The sequence below is a fragment of the Aquarana catesbeiana genome, linkage group LG04 (assembly GCF_042186555.1).
Source record: "Aquarana catesbeiana isolate 2022-GZ linkage group LG04, ASM4218655v1, whole genome shotgun sequence".
Classification (NCBI taxonomy): domain Eukaryota; kingdom Metazoa; phylum Chordata; class Amphibia; order Anura; family Ranidae; genus Aquarana; species Aquarana catesbeiana.
In genome coordinates, this window is record NC_133327.1 from 441,232,327 (window position 1) to 441,248,921 (window position 16,595).

At 44.5% G+C, this 16,595-nt stretch overlaps 1 protein-coding gene across 1 annotated transcript in view; it reads right to left on the reverse strand.

Annotated features, from left to right (window-relative positions):
* The window catches only part of NUP43 (nucleoporin 43), a 59,251-nt gene that overhangs the window by 21,169 nt on the left and 21,487 nt on the right, over positions 1-16,595 (reverse strand). Inside the window, exon 5 of the mRNA XM_073627453.1 lies at positions 12,344-12,479. Coding sequence (XP_073483554.1) covers positions 12,344-12,479 — 136 coding nt within the window. The remainder of the gene's footprint in view (positions 1-12,343; positions 12,480-16,595) is intronic.

Below are 16,595 nucleotides of genomic sequence, written 5' to 3' on the forward strand. Positions count from 1 at the left end.
GTATGAACTGAAGACCAGGTTGCGGCCTTGCAGATTTGAGCCATAGAGGCCTGGTGATGCACTGCCCAAGAAGCACCAATAGCCCTTGTGGAACGTGCCTTGATCTGAAACGGAGGAATCTTCTGTTTCAAACCGTAAGCTTGAATAATCAATTGTTGAATCCATTTAGGAATAGTAGCTTTTGACGCTGCCTGTCCTCTATTGGGACCCTCTGGCAGCACGAACAAAACATCTGTTTTGCGAATTTGAGCAGTTGCTTCCAGATAGGCCTTGACTGCTCTTACTACATCCAAAGAATGTAGTGACCTCTCTTCCGAAGAACAGGGGTCTGGAAAAAAGGAAGGCAGAACAATGTCTTGGTTTAGATGAAAATCTGAAACCACCTTCGGCAAAAAACTAGGATGAGGGCGCAATACCACTCTATCCTTGTGTACAATCAAATAAGGCTCTTTACAGGAAAGAGCTGCTAATTCTGATATTCTTTTAGCAGAAGAAACGGCTATCAGAAAAATAGGATTTTTTAAAACAGCTTACCTGTAAAATCCTTTTCTTTCGAAGGACATCACGGGACACAGAGCCACAGTAATTACTGATGGGTTATATATTTATCACTGGTGATTGGACACTGGCACACCCTATCAGGAAGTTCAACCCCCTATATAATCTCTCCCCCTTGCAGGGATACCTCAGTTTTGTAGCCAAGCAATATAGTGTATTAGAAGAGGGGCGGGACCTCTGTGTCCCGTGATGTCCTTCGAAAGAAAAGGATTTTACAGGTAAGCTGTTTTAAAAAATCCTATTTTCTTTCTCGAACATCACGGGACACAGAGCCACAGTAATTACTGATGGGATGTCCCAGAGCAATGCTACCTGAGGGAGAGGGGACCACGACCAAGTAGGGTGCAATCAGACCTGAGGACCCTGTACCGCTGCCTGCAGCACACTACGCCCAAAGGCGATATCCTCATGCCTTCTCACATCCACCTGATAGAATCTGTTGAATGTATGAACTGAAGACCAGGTTGCGGCCTTGCAGATTTGAGCCATAGAGGCCTGGTGATGCACTGCCCAAGAAGCACCAATAGCCCTTGTGGAATGTGCCCTGATCTGAAACGGAGGAATTTTCTGTTTCAAACCGTAAGCTTGAATGATCAACTGTCGAATCCATTTAGAAATGGTACATTTTGACGCTGCCTGTCCTCTATTGGGACCCTCTGGCAGCACAAACAAAACATCCGTCTTGCGGATCTGAGCAGTTGCCCCTAGATAGGCCTTAACTGCTCTTACTATATCCAACGAATGTAGAGATCTCTCTTCCGGAGAACAGGGATCTGGAAAAAAGGAAGGTAGAACAATGTCTTGGTTTAAATGAAAATCAGAAACCACCTTCGGTAAAAAACTAGGATGAGGGTGTAGTACCACTCTATCCTTATATGTGTAATCAAATAAGGCTCCTTACAGGAAAGAGCTGCTAATTCTGATACTCTTCTAGCAGAAGAGATGGCCACCAGAAAAATTAATTGCCTTGTCAACAAGACCAAAGGAATCTGACTTATTGGTTCAAAAGGCTGTTTCTGTAACACAGCCAGGACCAAATTCAAGTCCCAGGGGTTTAGGGGCACTTTAACCGGAGGATTAAGACGCATCACCCCCTGCATAAAGTTTCGGACCAAAGAATGCAAAGCAAGTGGCCGCTGAAATAATACTGATAAAAGCAGAGACCTGGCCCTTGATGGTACTCAAGGCCAGCTTCATCTCTAATCCGAATTGTAGAAAATCAAGAATTCTACCTATGACATATTTCCTGGGATGCCAACCTCTGGATTCACACCAGGTTATATAAGCTTTCCAGACTCTATGATAAATCATCCTGGAAGCTGGCTTCCTTGCATTGATCAAGGTAGATATCACCGGACCTGAAAGCCCACGACTCTTCAGAACGTGGGTTTCAATAGCCAAACCGTCAAATTTAGCGTTTGTAAGGCAGGATGGAACACTGGACCTTGAGATAACAGGTCTGGGCGTACCGGTAGGGTCCACGGGGAACCCACCGTCATCCTTACTATTTCTGCATACCAAGTCCTTCTGGGCGAAGCGGGGGTCACCAGAAGTACCGACTTCCTTTCCTGCCTGATCCTGCGAAGGAGTCGTGGTAATAGCAGAATAGGCAGGAATGCATAGATCGGTGAGAACCGATGCCACAGAATCACCAACGCATCCGTCCCGCATGCAAGAGGATCCTTTGTCCTTGCCACAAATCTGTCTATCTTTTTGTTGAATCGGGATGCAAAGAGATCTACATCTGGAACCCCCCATGTTTGGCATATGGCCCAAAAGACGTCGGGATGCAGAGACCATTCCCCTGGGAGTAACTGCTGGCGACAAATAGTCTGCCTGCCAGTTCTCTATCCCTGGAATGAAAACTGCCGATATGCATGGCACATGCTTCTCTGCCCAGACTAAGATCTGGTTCATCTCTCTTTGAGCAGCTCGGCTCCTGGTGCCTCCCTGATTATTGACATAAGCCACTGCTGTGGCATTGTCGGACTGGATCCTGACCAGGCAACTCTGTAGCCTGATAGTCCAGGCCTTTAGGGGTAGATATACCGCACGGATCTCCAGAATGTTGATGGGTAAAGTCCTCTCTGTCCTGGACCATACCCCTTGGACCGCAGACTGTTCCAGAACTGCTCCCCAACCCAACAGACTGGCATCTGTTGTTACCACCATCCAGGTAACCGGTAGAAAGGATTTCCCCTTCTGCAGGTTTTCGGGTAATAGCCACCAATTGAGGCTCTGGCGCACCGCATGAGACAGGTGCATCGGAAAGTCTAATGCCTGAACCTTCTTGTTCCAGGCCGACAGAATACTGTGTTGCAGCAGTCTTGAATGAAACTGGGCATAGGGAACTGCTTCAAATGAAGACACCATCTTTCCTAGAAGCCTCATACAAAGGCGGACAGAAGGACCCTTTTTGGTCCTGACTGCCAGAATCAGCTCCCTTTAAGCAGTGATCTTTGCCTGAGGAAGAAATACTTTCTCCTGGCTTGTATCTATGATCAGACCCAAATACGCCAGTCTTCTTACTGGTTTTAGGAAAGATTTTTCTAGGTTGAGGATCCAACCTAGGTGTTCCAGATACTTGACTGTGGTCCTCAAGTTCCCGTTCAAGGAAGCTACTGACCGGTCTATCAAGAGCAGGTCATCTAGGTATGCTATGACAGTTATACCTTGAGCCCTTAATCTGGCCAGAGGAGGAGCCAAGATCTTTGTGAACACCCGAGGTGCAGTGGCTATTACCGAAAGGCAGAGCCACAAACTGGAAATGGCGCCCTCCTATCTCGAAGCGCAGAAACTTCTGATGAGCAGGAAAAATGGGCACATGCAGATATGCATCTCTGATGTCTATCGATGCCAGAAATTCTCCTCCCTGCAGGATGGAGACTACTGTCCGAATTGATTCCATGCGGAAGGAATCCTTAGGAATCGATTCAGATCCCTTAAATCCAGAATGGGTCCAACACCCCCATTTGGTTTTTGGACCGTAAAAAGGTTGGAATAGAAGCCCAATCCTTGATCCTTCGTGGGAACCACCATAATGACCTCCTGCGACAAAAGTCGCTCTAATGCTAGAAGGAGCGACTGCTTTTTCTCTGGATCTCTGGGGACACTTGATCTGAGGAAACGAGGAGAGGGAAATTCTTGGAACTCCAGCTTGTACCCTAAGGTTACTGTGGAGATTACCCATCTGTCCTGGAAGTCCTCCTGCCAGAGCCTTGAGAACTGTAGCAGTCTTACCCCAACTCGAGCGAGCGGGGGCGCCCCTTCATAAAGAGGCCTTAGTGTCTTTCCTAGTAGTCTTCTTCCCCCAGGACTTCTTTTGTCCCTGGGGTTGACACTTGTTTCTTGACCCAGACGGAGGAGGCCGTCGTGACTGCCTGGAGGCTGATGCCCCTGGCGCTGGGGAAAGAGTCTGTTTGAAAGAGGGACGCTTACTCTTCTTCTTAACAGGTAAGAGTGCTTTTCCCACAAGAGATTCTCTTGATATAGTTATCCAAGTCTTCTCCAAACAACCTTGCACCACAAAATGGAAACCCAGCCAGCAGCTTCTTACATGGTGCTTCGGCTGACCAATTTTTCAACCATAGGATTCTACGTATATGCACCAACCCAAGTGAAAGACGAGAGGTTTGCATGATAGAATCTCTGATGGCGTCAACAACATAACATAAGGCTGCTGGAAGGTTAGCCAACCCCTGGGCCTGCTGTTCAGGTAGAACTTTGATGACCTGCTTAACATGGTCTCTTAAGTATTGACAGACTCCAATCGCTGCTACTGCAGGTTGAGCCACTGAACCTGCTAAGGAGAAAACATCCTTCAATAGGGATTCCATCTTTTTATCCACAGGATCCCTGAGCATCTGAGCATTGTCTACAGGACAAGTCAGACTATTATTTACGGAGGAAATGATCGCATCAATGGCCAGTATTCCTCGCATTTTAATAAACTTTTCTTCCATAGGATAAAGTGTTGAAAACTTTTTCAGCAGAAAAAAAAAACGTTTATCTGGGTGATCCCACTCAGAATAAAAAGGAGTTTTTCAAGTAAATTATGAACAGGAAAAGCATGTGCTGTTTGAGGAGGTTTCAGTGACCCTAAAGAAGAAGAGGGTTCTTTAACTGATTCAGATATGGGCAACTTAAATGTGGAGCGGACCAATCCAGTAAGGATCTGTACTAAGACTTTCTCCTCTTGGGAAGCCGAAGAGGGTCCCTCTCCACCTGATTCCTCCGAAGAGGAATCATCCGTCCCATCCTGATCCTCTGAAAGGGATTCTTCTCCTTCATCCCAGAGCTCCTCTGCCTGAGGGTCTTGGGAAACAGAGGGAGGCCTAGTGCGTTTTCTTCCACTGAGTGAAGATGTAATCACGGCCATCTTTCCTCTAAACCATTAATGGTTGAGGAAAAAACCTCCTGTGTAATGTATACAGGGGCTGAAGTGCCAGAAGCAGGTGTAGCCCCTGACCCCAACGGCCCTCCCTGGCTAGCCGTCCCTGGCCCCTCGGGGGGGGAGGATGCTGCAGAAAGGGGGTCCTCAGAACCTGAATGAGATCCCCTAGAGCCTCTGGTTCTTGGGGTATTTGAACCTCTTCTACCCATAGTGCAAAGCAACAAGGTGGAGGTATCACAAAATGAACACTGACTGCTGAGCGATGTAGTCTGGCAAAAGCCTTGCTACCAAATGCCCAGTCTGGTGTTACCTTAGTAAATGCTGCCTAGGAGAATGCCTGTGTCCCACCTTACATGCGACCTTCAGCTCTGTGTGCCTCCAAAGGGTTGTGCACCTGTAAAGTGTGCCTTTAATAGCCATGCAGCCGGCTATGTGGGCGTCTGAGCACGCTGGACGCTGTGTTGACGCCCCCCCCCCCCTCTACCCCCCCCCTTCGTTTTTCAAAAAAACGCGCGCTTCCCGAGCTAGCCGACCCTCTGGGACAAGCATGGAGTTAAGGCTGGGGGTGGGGGAGGAAGGAGAGAGGCCGGTAGTGATGGGGCCTGCACGTGGCAATGGCGGCGGTGATAGTGCAGTGTACAACCGCCTCACAGACCACCTGCGGCCTCCCCCTAGTCTGGGGGGAATATCCAGAGGAGAAAACCCCCCATCCCATCCTACCTGGAGCCGGCCGGAGGAGCTTGTGCAGCGTGAGAACACTGAGACAGACATCAGCATGAGAAGGTATGTGCTCTTGGCAGCCCCCGGTGGCGACAATAGGCATAGCATGCATTTACCTTAAAGGAGAAAACCTACTAGAATTAAAAAATTCTGTGGAATCTCCCTTACCTTATCCAGCCGCAGGGTTCTGTTTATACAGACCCAATCTTTACCTCTCATGGTGGGCTCCGTTTGGAAAACCTTCAGAGACTGGGGCCACCTACGGATAAGGGGATCCACAGTTCTGGGCCTGTAAAGCACCCGGCCAGAAATTAGGCTAGAAAAAACATTTTCTGAAATGCGGGGTCCAGCTCTCTAAAAAGAGGAAACGTTACAGGTAAAACATTGTTTCTTCGGACACAAGGCCCGGGTACCATCCAATTCGTCTAGAAAGGACACTTTGAAATGGATCCGGTTCACCTGGCTTGCCCCAGTATAGGATATAGGATATTCCCTTTGGAGCTCAGCACAGGAAATCTTTACACGTCCAACACCTAAGACACTGGCGTAAAAACTGAGGTATCCCTGTAAGGGGAGGGATTATATAGGGGGTTGAACTTCCTGGTTAGGGTGTGCCAGTGTCCAATCACCTAGTGATACCTATATAACCCATCAGTTATTACTGAGGCTCTGTGTCCCGTGATGTTCAAGAAAGAAACAATATTTTTTACTTTCTGCTAGAATACATATTCAAAAAAGAAAGGAAAAAAAACCCAAACATAATAAAATGTATTCAACAGTTTAATTAGGCCAATGTGTATTCTTCTACATAATTTCTGGTAAAAAAAAAAAAAAAAAAAAAAAGCAATAATTCTATATGGATTGGTTTGCGCAAAAGTTATAGCATCTATAAAATAGACGCTTTTTTTTTTTTTTATTTTTTTTTATTTACTAGTAATGATGGGGATCAGTGATTTTTAGCAGGACTGCAACATTGCGGCAGACAAAGCTGACTAAGTGACACTTTTTGGTGACAAGTGTGACACCAATACAGTGATCAGTGCTATAAAAATGCACTGATCACTGTATAAATAGCACTGGCAGGGAAGGGGTTAACACTAGGGGTGAGCAAAGGGTTAAGTGTTCCCTAGGGAGGTGCTTTCTAATTGTCGGGGACGGACTGACAGAGTAGCGAGAGATCGCTGTTCCGGATCACTAGAAACAGCTGATCTCTCTCTCTCCTCCCGTCAGAACAGGGATCCACCTTGTTTACATAGGCAGATCTCTGTTCTGCCTCTCTTTAACACAATCGCAGGTGGCCGGCGGACATTGAGGCCACCGGACCCGCACGTGAGCTCCTGCGGTGCGCGCTGTATCTAATGCACAGACCGATGTACAGGTATGCGCAGTTGGCGTTCCGGAAGTGGTTAACCAAAATCTTCCTCCTCCAATGCTTTCCCACCCCCACTGCTGTAATCTTCCACTGTGGCAGGGGTTGATAGAACTATGACCTCTTGCACACTGTACTGGTGTATTAGCATCAGACATTCCTGGCAGAAAAAAAAAACAAAAAAACGCAAGGATTGGCGGTCTTATCACTTGCACATACTTCCACATATTTGCGAGTATGCAAACACAAGCATAAAAATTCTTCTAGCTTTATTTTAATGAAGGGAGTGTGTGTCATATGTGTGTAATTGAGAGCATGCACGCAAAAATACTGACTCAGATTTCTGTTTATTTTTTTTACTGATCAATAGGCAGTACATGTTTATATCTGCTGTGTCGCACAAGCACACTGAGAACAATGGGCTGCATTTAGATCTGTAAAAAACAAAAAACACAAAAAAACAACGCTTGTAAAAAAAATGAGCGTTTTCAGGCAATAGTGTACAAAAGACCTAAGGGGCTGTTTGACAGGCACTCATCTAGAGTGCCCAACTAGGTCTGCCCTTACCATCCAGCTTCTCCATTCATACTACAAAGTTAATGAATGAAACACGACCTCTGAATGGAGAGGGAGAACCTATCATTTGCCTGCTCTCTATTCATAGATCCAAGCGTGTTACTGGTCAGACCACCAGGTAAAAATAAAGGGAAAGAAGAAAGAGAAAACGAATACAGCCAATACATTTCATGACTGGTAGGGCTCTTTCACACAGGGCGGATCAGTGATGATCTGCCCCGTGAACATCCGCTTGCTCAGCGGGGATCGCTCCTCCGATCCCTGCTGAGCAGGAAGATGACAGGTCCGTTGCTGCACAGTGTGCAGCGACGGACCTGTCAGAGCACCGCTCTCCCCTATGGGGGATCAGGTGATGACGGACCGTAGAGTCCGTCGTCACCCGATCTGATCCGAAAACTGATGGAAAAGTAGGTTTTTCCTCCGTTACACTTTTTCGGATCGGAGCAGGTCGGATGTCAGCGGACGTTCATCCGCTGACATCCGCTATTCCATAGGGATACATGTATGTCCGTTTTTCATCCGAAAATGGAAGGATGAAAAACGGACATACGGATTGTCCGTGTGAAAGAGCCCGTAAGCTGCTATATATTTATGTATTTGGATACAGTAACACATTAAATAATGGCTCTTCAGTCTGAAGGTGGCAGAATTCACCTGCAGATTAAAGACTTTAATATTTGTCAATGGAGACTCCAGCCTGCATGTGATCTCTATGACAGTAGATATAGCGATTACATAAATCAGAAAACCACTTGGATTTGTGCCTGCTCTTGAGTGTGACCCTGGCTATCAGTGAAAGCTGGGACTGAAAGCTCACTTTGTCACCTGCTGGTATTGATAGTAAAGAACACTTATCAATACTTTTCAAGCATGGGACATTGTGCCGGAAACACTGACATACTGTTCAGATTACGAGCAGCAAGGGGTTACCTCAAAAGATATAGTATATGAAGGCAGTATACTTTGGAGTTTATATACATGGGTTGGACAAAATTATGGAAACCAGTATGGTAAAAGAACAACATGGTTACCCAGTATGATGTTGGATCACCTTTGGCATCCAAGACAGCCTGAATTCTCCTTGGAATGACAAATACAAGTCTTGGATGGGGGATAATGGAATCAGATACCACACTTCATGCAAAAACCTGGGTCACAATCCTACGCAATGTCCTTTTGCCTCTTTCAGTCCAAAGGCATGCAAATTGCTGCTGACAGCTATGGTGATATTTTATTGTTGCAGGGTTGGGAAGGAGATGAAAGTAGGTGGCCTCCCAAGTTAAAGCCCAACTCCAGGAAAATCCTATCTTGGATGGAGTTATGCCATCATTGTATAGGGTTAGCTGCTCAAAGGTCTAGGAGGCTAGATTTACTATGCTGCTAGACCATTCCCTTGCGGGATCTGCCCCCCTATGCCCCAGCCGTCTAAAGGTCCTGATGTCATCAAGACTGATGCAGAGTCCACAGCCCCGCACTGAACATGAGGATGCTGAGGGGCAGTCCACCGCCAGAGCAAGAGGGAGCACTGTCTTCCAAGATGATTAAGTAAAATGCTTTTCATTTTTTTCTGCTTTGAAGTGGCAGCAGTGGCAGATTTTTTTTCTCTGTAACAGCAGTATGGTGCTAAGTAATCAGACCAGGACAGTGGTGACATGACTGCTACTATATTGCCCATACTTCAGAACAAAAAGATGTGCTGACATAGCAACTAGATGCTGTCACCACAGCCTGCATCACAGGTATGTGACAAGCAGAAAAGTCCAACACTAAATAAATAAAAATGGCACTTCCTAAAAACAGCTAAGCCACATGCTACACAAGGGCAGAACAGAAAACTCAGTAAAGATACACTGTGTGCCTCGGATATAACAGGCCATACAGAGAGAGAATCCACCTAAAACACAGGCATTAAACCAATGCAAATGCACTTCTTATAAAAACGAATACGAAAAGAATATGTCTAGAGCAAACCATCAGGTTTTAGATTCAGCCCACTCCCATGCACTAGAATTTAAATCACTATAGGCATGATTTTCAAGTACCTTTTCGCATAGGAAATGTTATTATAAGCCTTGCTGCACTACCATTATGCCAATTTCTGCTAATCATACTAGCTGCTACCTCTCAACTTTGTATAATTTTGTACACATAAGCATGTAAATGTATTACATATATTAGCTGAAGCAGGATTTAGATATCATACCAATCACGTATGCATCTCTTTCCTAATTTTACTGCGTTCTAATCGCCATAATTTGACGTAAATGATTGGGTCCACTGACGTATTATAGTGCTACATATCTAAACATTAGATTGTGCTCTATGGCGTTGAATGTCACTGCTGGAAACCACGTCTTTCAGGCAACAAGTGTTTGTTTTGCTGGTGCAAAGCTGCAGCAGCAGCCTGGTGGCTTCCTAGAGCTGGATAGAGTACTCTGTAAAAAGAAAACAAAAACAAAACAGTGAGACCCCTTTCACACTGGGGCGCTTTTCAGGCGTTTTAGCGCTAAAAATACCCTCTGTAAAGCACCTTTCAAGCCACCCCAGTGTGAAATTCCGAGTGCTTTCACACTGGAGCGGTGCGCTTGCAGGATTGAAAAACACAAAAGTCCTGCAAGCAGCATCTTTGGGGCGGTGCGGGAGCAGTGTATACACCACTCCTAAACCGCCCCCTGCCATTGAAATCAATCAGCAGCGCTGCCGGGAGCCTTTAACCATTTCTTTGGCCGCTAGCGGGGGTTAAAAGCGCCCCGCTAACAGCCGAAAATTGCCGCTATAACAGTGGTAAAGCGCCGCTAAAACTAGCAGCGCTTTACCGCTAATGCCTGTGCCACCCCAGTGTGAAAGGGCTCTAAACACTACCATATTTGCTTCAGTGTTTCAAACCCAAATTTACTTTTGGAGCCTACAACCAGTTCATGAACCTACGCAAATATCTGTCAGCTTCACAAGAATTTATCTGAAAACAAGGACATATGCATATCCTGTCACTAACAACTGAAATTTAATGCATAGCTTAACCACTTCACCCCTGGAAGGTTTTACCCCCTTCCTGACCAGAGCACTTTTTGAGATTCGGCACTGCGTCGCTTTAACTGAATACACACAACAAACCAAGTTTAGCGCTGTCCCCACTATACCTATTACAACAGTGAACAGTCTGTATGTATATTCCTCGCTTAAGGTGTTGCAGCTCTCCCAAAATTCCACTGGGTGGTAGACATGATTCATGAATGAATCAGGATGAATCATGTCGCTTTAACTGACAATTGCGCGGTCGTGCGACGTGGCTCCTAAGCAAAATTGACGTCCTTTTTTCCCCACAAATAGAGCTTTCTTTTGATGGTATTTGATCGCCTCTGCGGTTTTTATTTTTTGCGATAAACAAAAAAATAGTGACAATTAAAAAAAAAAAAAACGCATTTTTTCACTTTTTGCAATAATAAAATATCCCCATCCCCAAAAAATATTTAAAAAAAATTTTTTTCTTCCTCAGTTTAGTCCAATACGTATTCTTCTACATATTTTTGGTAAAAAAAAAAAAAAAAAAAAAGCGCAATAAGCGTTTGATTGGTTTGCACAAAAGTTATAGCGTTTACAAAATAGGGGATAGTTTTATGGTATTTTTAGTATTAATTTTTTTTTTTTTTTTACTAGTAATGGCAGCGATCATCGATTTTTATCGTGACTGCGACATTATGGCGGACACATCGAACATTTTTGGGACCACTGTCATTTATACAGCAATCAGTGCTATACAAATGCACTGATTCCTGTGTAAATGACACTGGCAGTAACCACTAGGGGGCTAGGGAAGGGTTAAGTATGTCCTGGGTAGTGTTACTAACTGTGGGGGGGGCGTGGCTACGTGTGACACGTCACTGATCTCTGCTCCTGATCACAGGGAACAGAGATCAGTGACACTGTCACTAGGCAGAACGGGGAGATGCTTGTTTACATTAGCATCTCCCCGTTCGTCCTTTCGTCGACTCACGGAGCACCCGGCCAGCGCACGCAATGGCATGGCGGCAAATTTAAAAGGGACGTACAGGTATGCCCATTTGCCCAGCCGTGCCATTCTGCCGACGTACATCGGCGTGCGCCGGTCGGGAACCGCTGTCTGTGCCCCCATTGGAGAGATTTACCCTATTTGTCCAAATTTACCATTATTATTGGAAGGGAAAGAAAAAAGAAAATCCCAAATTTTAGTTTGTCCCCACAAAAGCAACAGAGGGGAAATCTTCCAATGGGGACACTAGTTCTGGTGACCTGACCTGACCTGCCCCCCCAAACCCAGCCCCCCCCCCCCCCCCCCAGGGATTCCCTTAATTTGCAGGGATTTCCTCTCACTTCTTGTTTTGGCTACGGGACAGGAAGTGAAGAGAAATTTCCCCAATAAAACAATGCCAAAAAAAAAATCACTTGCCCTACCATTTTAGATTCTAAGCTTGTACATGCAGGGTCCTCCTAACCCTCTGAATTATTTTGTAACTGTATGATCTCCCTTTATTTTGTGAAGTCGTGAGCAAACTGCTGGCGCTATATAAATCCTTTATAATAATATGCACAAGTCAGTTGTAGCTCTGTGAAGTAGAATCACCCAGAAGGTACAATCAGCAGATGAACTGTGAACACAAAACAGTGTAATTTACATACTTCTCTCACCCCCAAACTTGATGCTTAAAAATTGGAGGTGCACTTTAATAACTCCTAAAATGAATACTCACACAGAGAAGATTTGTGTAGGATCATTGCCCTGCTGTCTAAGGTCCCACATCTTTAGCTGCCCAATGGAATTGACAGTCAAAATCTCAGTGGTACGAAGATAAGTTACTGCATGCATTGTACTGCTGTCTGCATCATCTAAAATAATGAAGGGAATACATGAGATGCTTCAGTAAATTTCTGGTGGCAACAACATTTATCACAAAATGAGGGTGATTACTGTTAGTTGAGTGCAACATATCCCTCTTATCTTAGTTACCCATATAAGCATGAAGAGAGACTGATCATAACGGCACTGCACAATGAAGAAAGGTGGTGTACAGAAAACATTGTTCCTGTAATAAAAGTCATCTCAGTTATCTTCATACAAGAACAAAGAGCAAATGTTGCTCTACATTATCTGCACACCAATTTTAATAAAAATCTGAGCTTACAGATATCAGATTATACAGATCTATATATGTAAAATTGCAAAATTATAAAATCAAACACTGAACTTTGTTCTATTGAAGGAAAACCGCTAATCGTTAAAGAAAAGAAAAACGAAAATCATTAAAGAAAAAAAAAGTGACATCCCCTTCTGCAACAAACAGAATTACATTTTAAAATAAATCAATGTAAAAAAAACTATGCTGATAGGCAGAAGTCCCCATGCCCCACTGTCTCCAAACTGCCCAGTGTGTACAAGGTTGGTACAGCATTTACATTAGCTCTTTTACTTCAATATCAGGATAAGTTAAGCCTATAAAGCGAAAGGTGGGGTCTGTGCCAAGATGGCTCATTGGTGCCATTCTGGCACAGACCAAGCTTTTCCTACAGGCAACCCTACAGACCCTCCCTTCCCTCACAAAGTCAATATAACCACTTGCTGACCTCAATACGTAAACATAGTCAGGTCTATAAATATTGGGACATCAACACAATTCTAATCTTTTTGGCTCTATACACCACCACAATAGATTTGAAATGAAACAAACAATGATTTGCTTTAACTGCAGACTTTCAGCTTTAATTTGAGGGTATTTACATCCAAATCAGGTGAACAGTGAGGGAATTAGAACAGTTTGTATATGTGCCTCTCACTTTTTAAGGGACCAAAAGTAATGGGACAGATTAACAATCATCCATCAAACTTTCACTTTTTAATACTTGGTTGCAAATCCTTTGCAGTCAATTACAGCCTGAAGTCTGGAATGCAGAGACATCACCAAACACTGGGTTTCATCCCTGGCGATGCTCTGTCAGGCCTCTACTGCAACTGTCTTCAGTTCCTGCTTGTTCTTTGGGCATTTTCCCTTCAGTTTTGTCTTCAGCAAGTGAAATGCATGCTCAATCGGATTCAGGTCAGGTGATTGACTTGGTCATTGTATAACATTCCACTTTTCCCTTAACCTCCCTGGCGGTATGATTATTTCGGATTTTAGGTGCTGAAAGCGGTACCATTATTTTGCATGGAAATCTGGCGTTATATATTGTAGGTCTGTAAATCTTAACAATAACACACTTAAATCTGTCCAAACCAGAGTCTAGTAGATATCCCGGGTATGATAAAGTTTGAAACACAAAAACATAAATTATAATATAATAAATAAAAATAAATAATTAAAAAAAAAAAAAAATAGTAATAAAATAAATTTCCCCACAATTCACTATCGCTCAATTCTGCAAGTGTTCTAATTTACTATCGCTGTTTTCTAGCTGGTCTAAAGCCACTTTTGACGTAAAGGGACACTTTTTGGTTGCTATGGACAATCTCCAGTTTCCAGGCAGAAAGAACAGTGTATATCATGTAAAACTGCATGCGGGGCAAGGGCCAAAGCACTGGGGACAAAAGGGATGTGAAATCATTTCATACAGTACTGTAATCTGTAAGATTACAGTACGTGTTATGATTTTTACTTTTTTTTTTAATTTGCCACCAGGCTCCGCCCCCGTGCGTCGTGCCGCTCGCAGGGAACGGAGCCTGGCACGGAGAGGCTTCGGAGGAGGACGGAGCCCTCGGACACTGCGGGTGACATCACAGGATCCCGGGGACAAGGTAAGTAACGCCGCCCCAGGATCCTGCAATGTGATCCCGAGTGTGGCTCGGGGTTACCGCTAATGGTACTGAATTTTAACCCTGAGCCACACTCGGGAAAATCACCAGGGAGGCTACAAATCTCTTAGGTTGCTTTCGCAGTATACTTCGTGTCATTGTCCATCTGCACTGTGAAGCGCCATCCAATGAGTTCTGAAGCATTTTGCTAAATATGAGCAGATAATATTGCCCGAAACACTTCAGAATTCATCCTGCTGTTTTTGTCAGCAGTCACATCATCAATAAAATACAAGAGAACCAGTTCCATTGGCAGCCATACATGCCCACGCCATGACACTACCACCAGCATGCTTCACTGATGAGGTGGTATGCTTTGGATCATGAGCAGTTCCTTTCCTTCTCCATACTCTTCTCCTCCCATAACTCTGGTACAAGTTGATCTTGGTCTCATCTGTCCATAGGATGTTGCTCCAGAACTGTGAAGGCTTTTTTAGATGTTGTTTGGCAAACTCTAATCTGGCCTTCCTGTTTTTGAGGCTCACCAATGGTTTACATCTTGTGGTGAACCCTCTGTATTCACTCTGGTGAAGTCTTCTCTTGATTGTTGACTTTGACACACATACACCTACCTCCTGGAGAGTGTTCTTGATCTGGCCAACTGTTGTGAAGGGTGTTTTATTCACCAGGGAAAGAATTCTTCAGTCATCCACAACAGTTGTTTTCCATGGTTTTCCGGGTCTTTTGGTGTTGCTGAGCTCACCAGTGCGTTCCTTCTTTTTAAGGATGTTCCAAACAGTTGATTTGGCCACACCTAATGTTTTTGCTATCTCTCTGATGGGTTTGTTTTTTCAACCTAATGATGGCTTGCTTCACTGATAGTAACCGCTCTTTAGATCTCATATTGAGAGTTGACAGCAACAGATTCCACATGCAAAAAGCACACTTGAAATGAACTCTGGACCTTTTATTTGCTCTTTGTAAATGGGATGAGGGAATAACACACACCTGGCCATGGAACAGCTGAGCAGCCAATTGTCCCATTATTTTTGGTCCTTTAAAAAGTGGGAGGCACATATACAAACTGTTGTAATCCCTACACCGTTCACCTGATTTGGATGTAAATACCCTCAAATTAAAGCTGAAAGTCTGCAGTTAACCACTTGACCACCGGGCGCTTAAACCCCCTTAATAACCAGACCAATTTTCAGCTTTTGGTGCTCTCACATTTTGAATGACAATTACTCAGTCATGCAACACTGTATCTATATGAAATTTTTGTCCTTTTTTTCACACAAATAGAGCTTTCTTTTGGTGGTATTTAATCACCGCTGGGTTCTTTATTTTTTGCGGTATAAAAGTGTATAAAAGAAAAAAGACAGAAAAATCTGTAAAAAAAAAAAAAAAAAAAAAAAAAAGCATTTTTCTTAGTTTCTGTTATAAAATTTAGCAAATTTGTAATTTTTCTTAATATATTTTGGCCAAAATTTAGAGTATGGCGGGGTATGGCAGAGTATGGCAGACTATGGCGGGGTATGGCAGAGTATTGCACAGTATTGTGGGGTATTGCAGGGCATTGAGGGATGGCTGAGCATGGATGGATGGATGGCAGTTGTCACTGAGCAGCGCTGTGGACACTACAGATCCAGCCCACAGCGCTGCTGCCATCCGATCCCTCCCTTCTCCGCTCACAGTGTACCGATCGGTACAGAGAGGGGAGGAGAGGAACCGGCATCATGAGATGAGGCCGGTTTGTTTACATGTGATCGCTCCGTCATTTGACGGAGCGATCATATAGTAAATGGCCGCGTTTAGCGGCCATTTACCGGGATCCGTGATGCGCCGGGTTCTCTGGACCCATCGGTCACGGATGCTCTCGGGTGCGTGCCCCAGGGGGCGCGCGAGAGCGGAATTCTGGGAGGACGTCACTGTACGCCCTCCCAGAGTTAAGCAACCGTCCTGTAGCCTTCATTTGGCTATGGGCCGGTTGTTAAGTGGTTAATGCATATCTTGTTGGTTTCATTTCAAATCCATTGGGGTGGTGTATAGAGCCAAAAAGATTAGAATTGTGGCGATGTCCCAATATTTATGGACCTGACTGTATGCTGCGGCTTACAAGTGATTTACCGGGGGTTATGTCTAAAGCTATCAGCCATAATCTTAATATTTTTTTTTCAGCCAGTGATTGGCTCTCTCATGAAAGCGGTCCAAATGGCTAT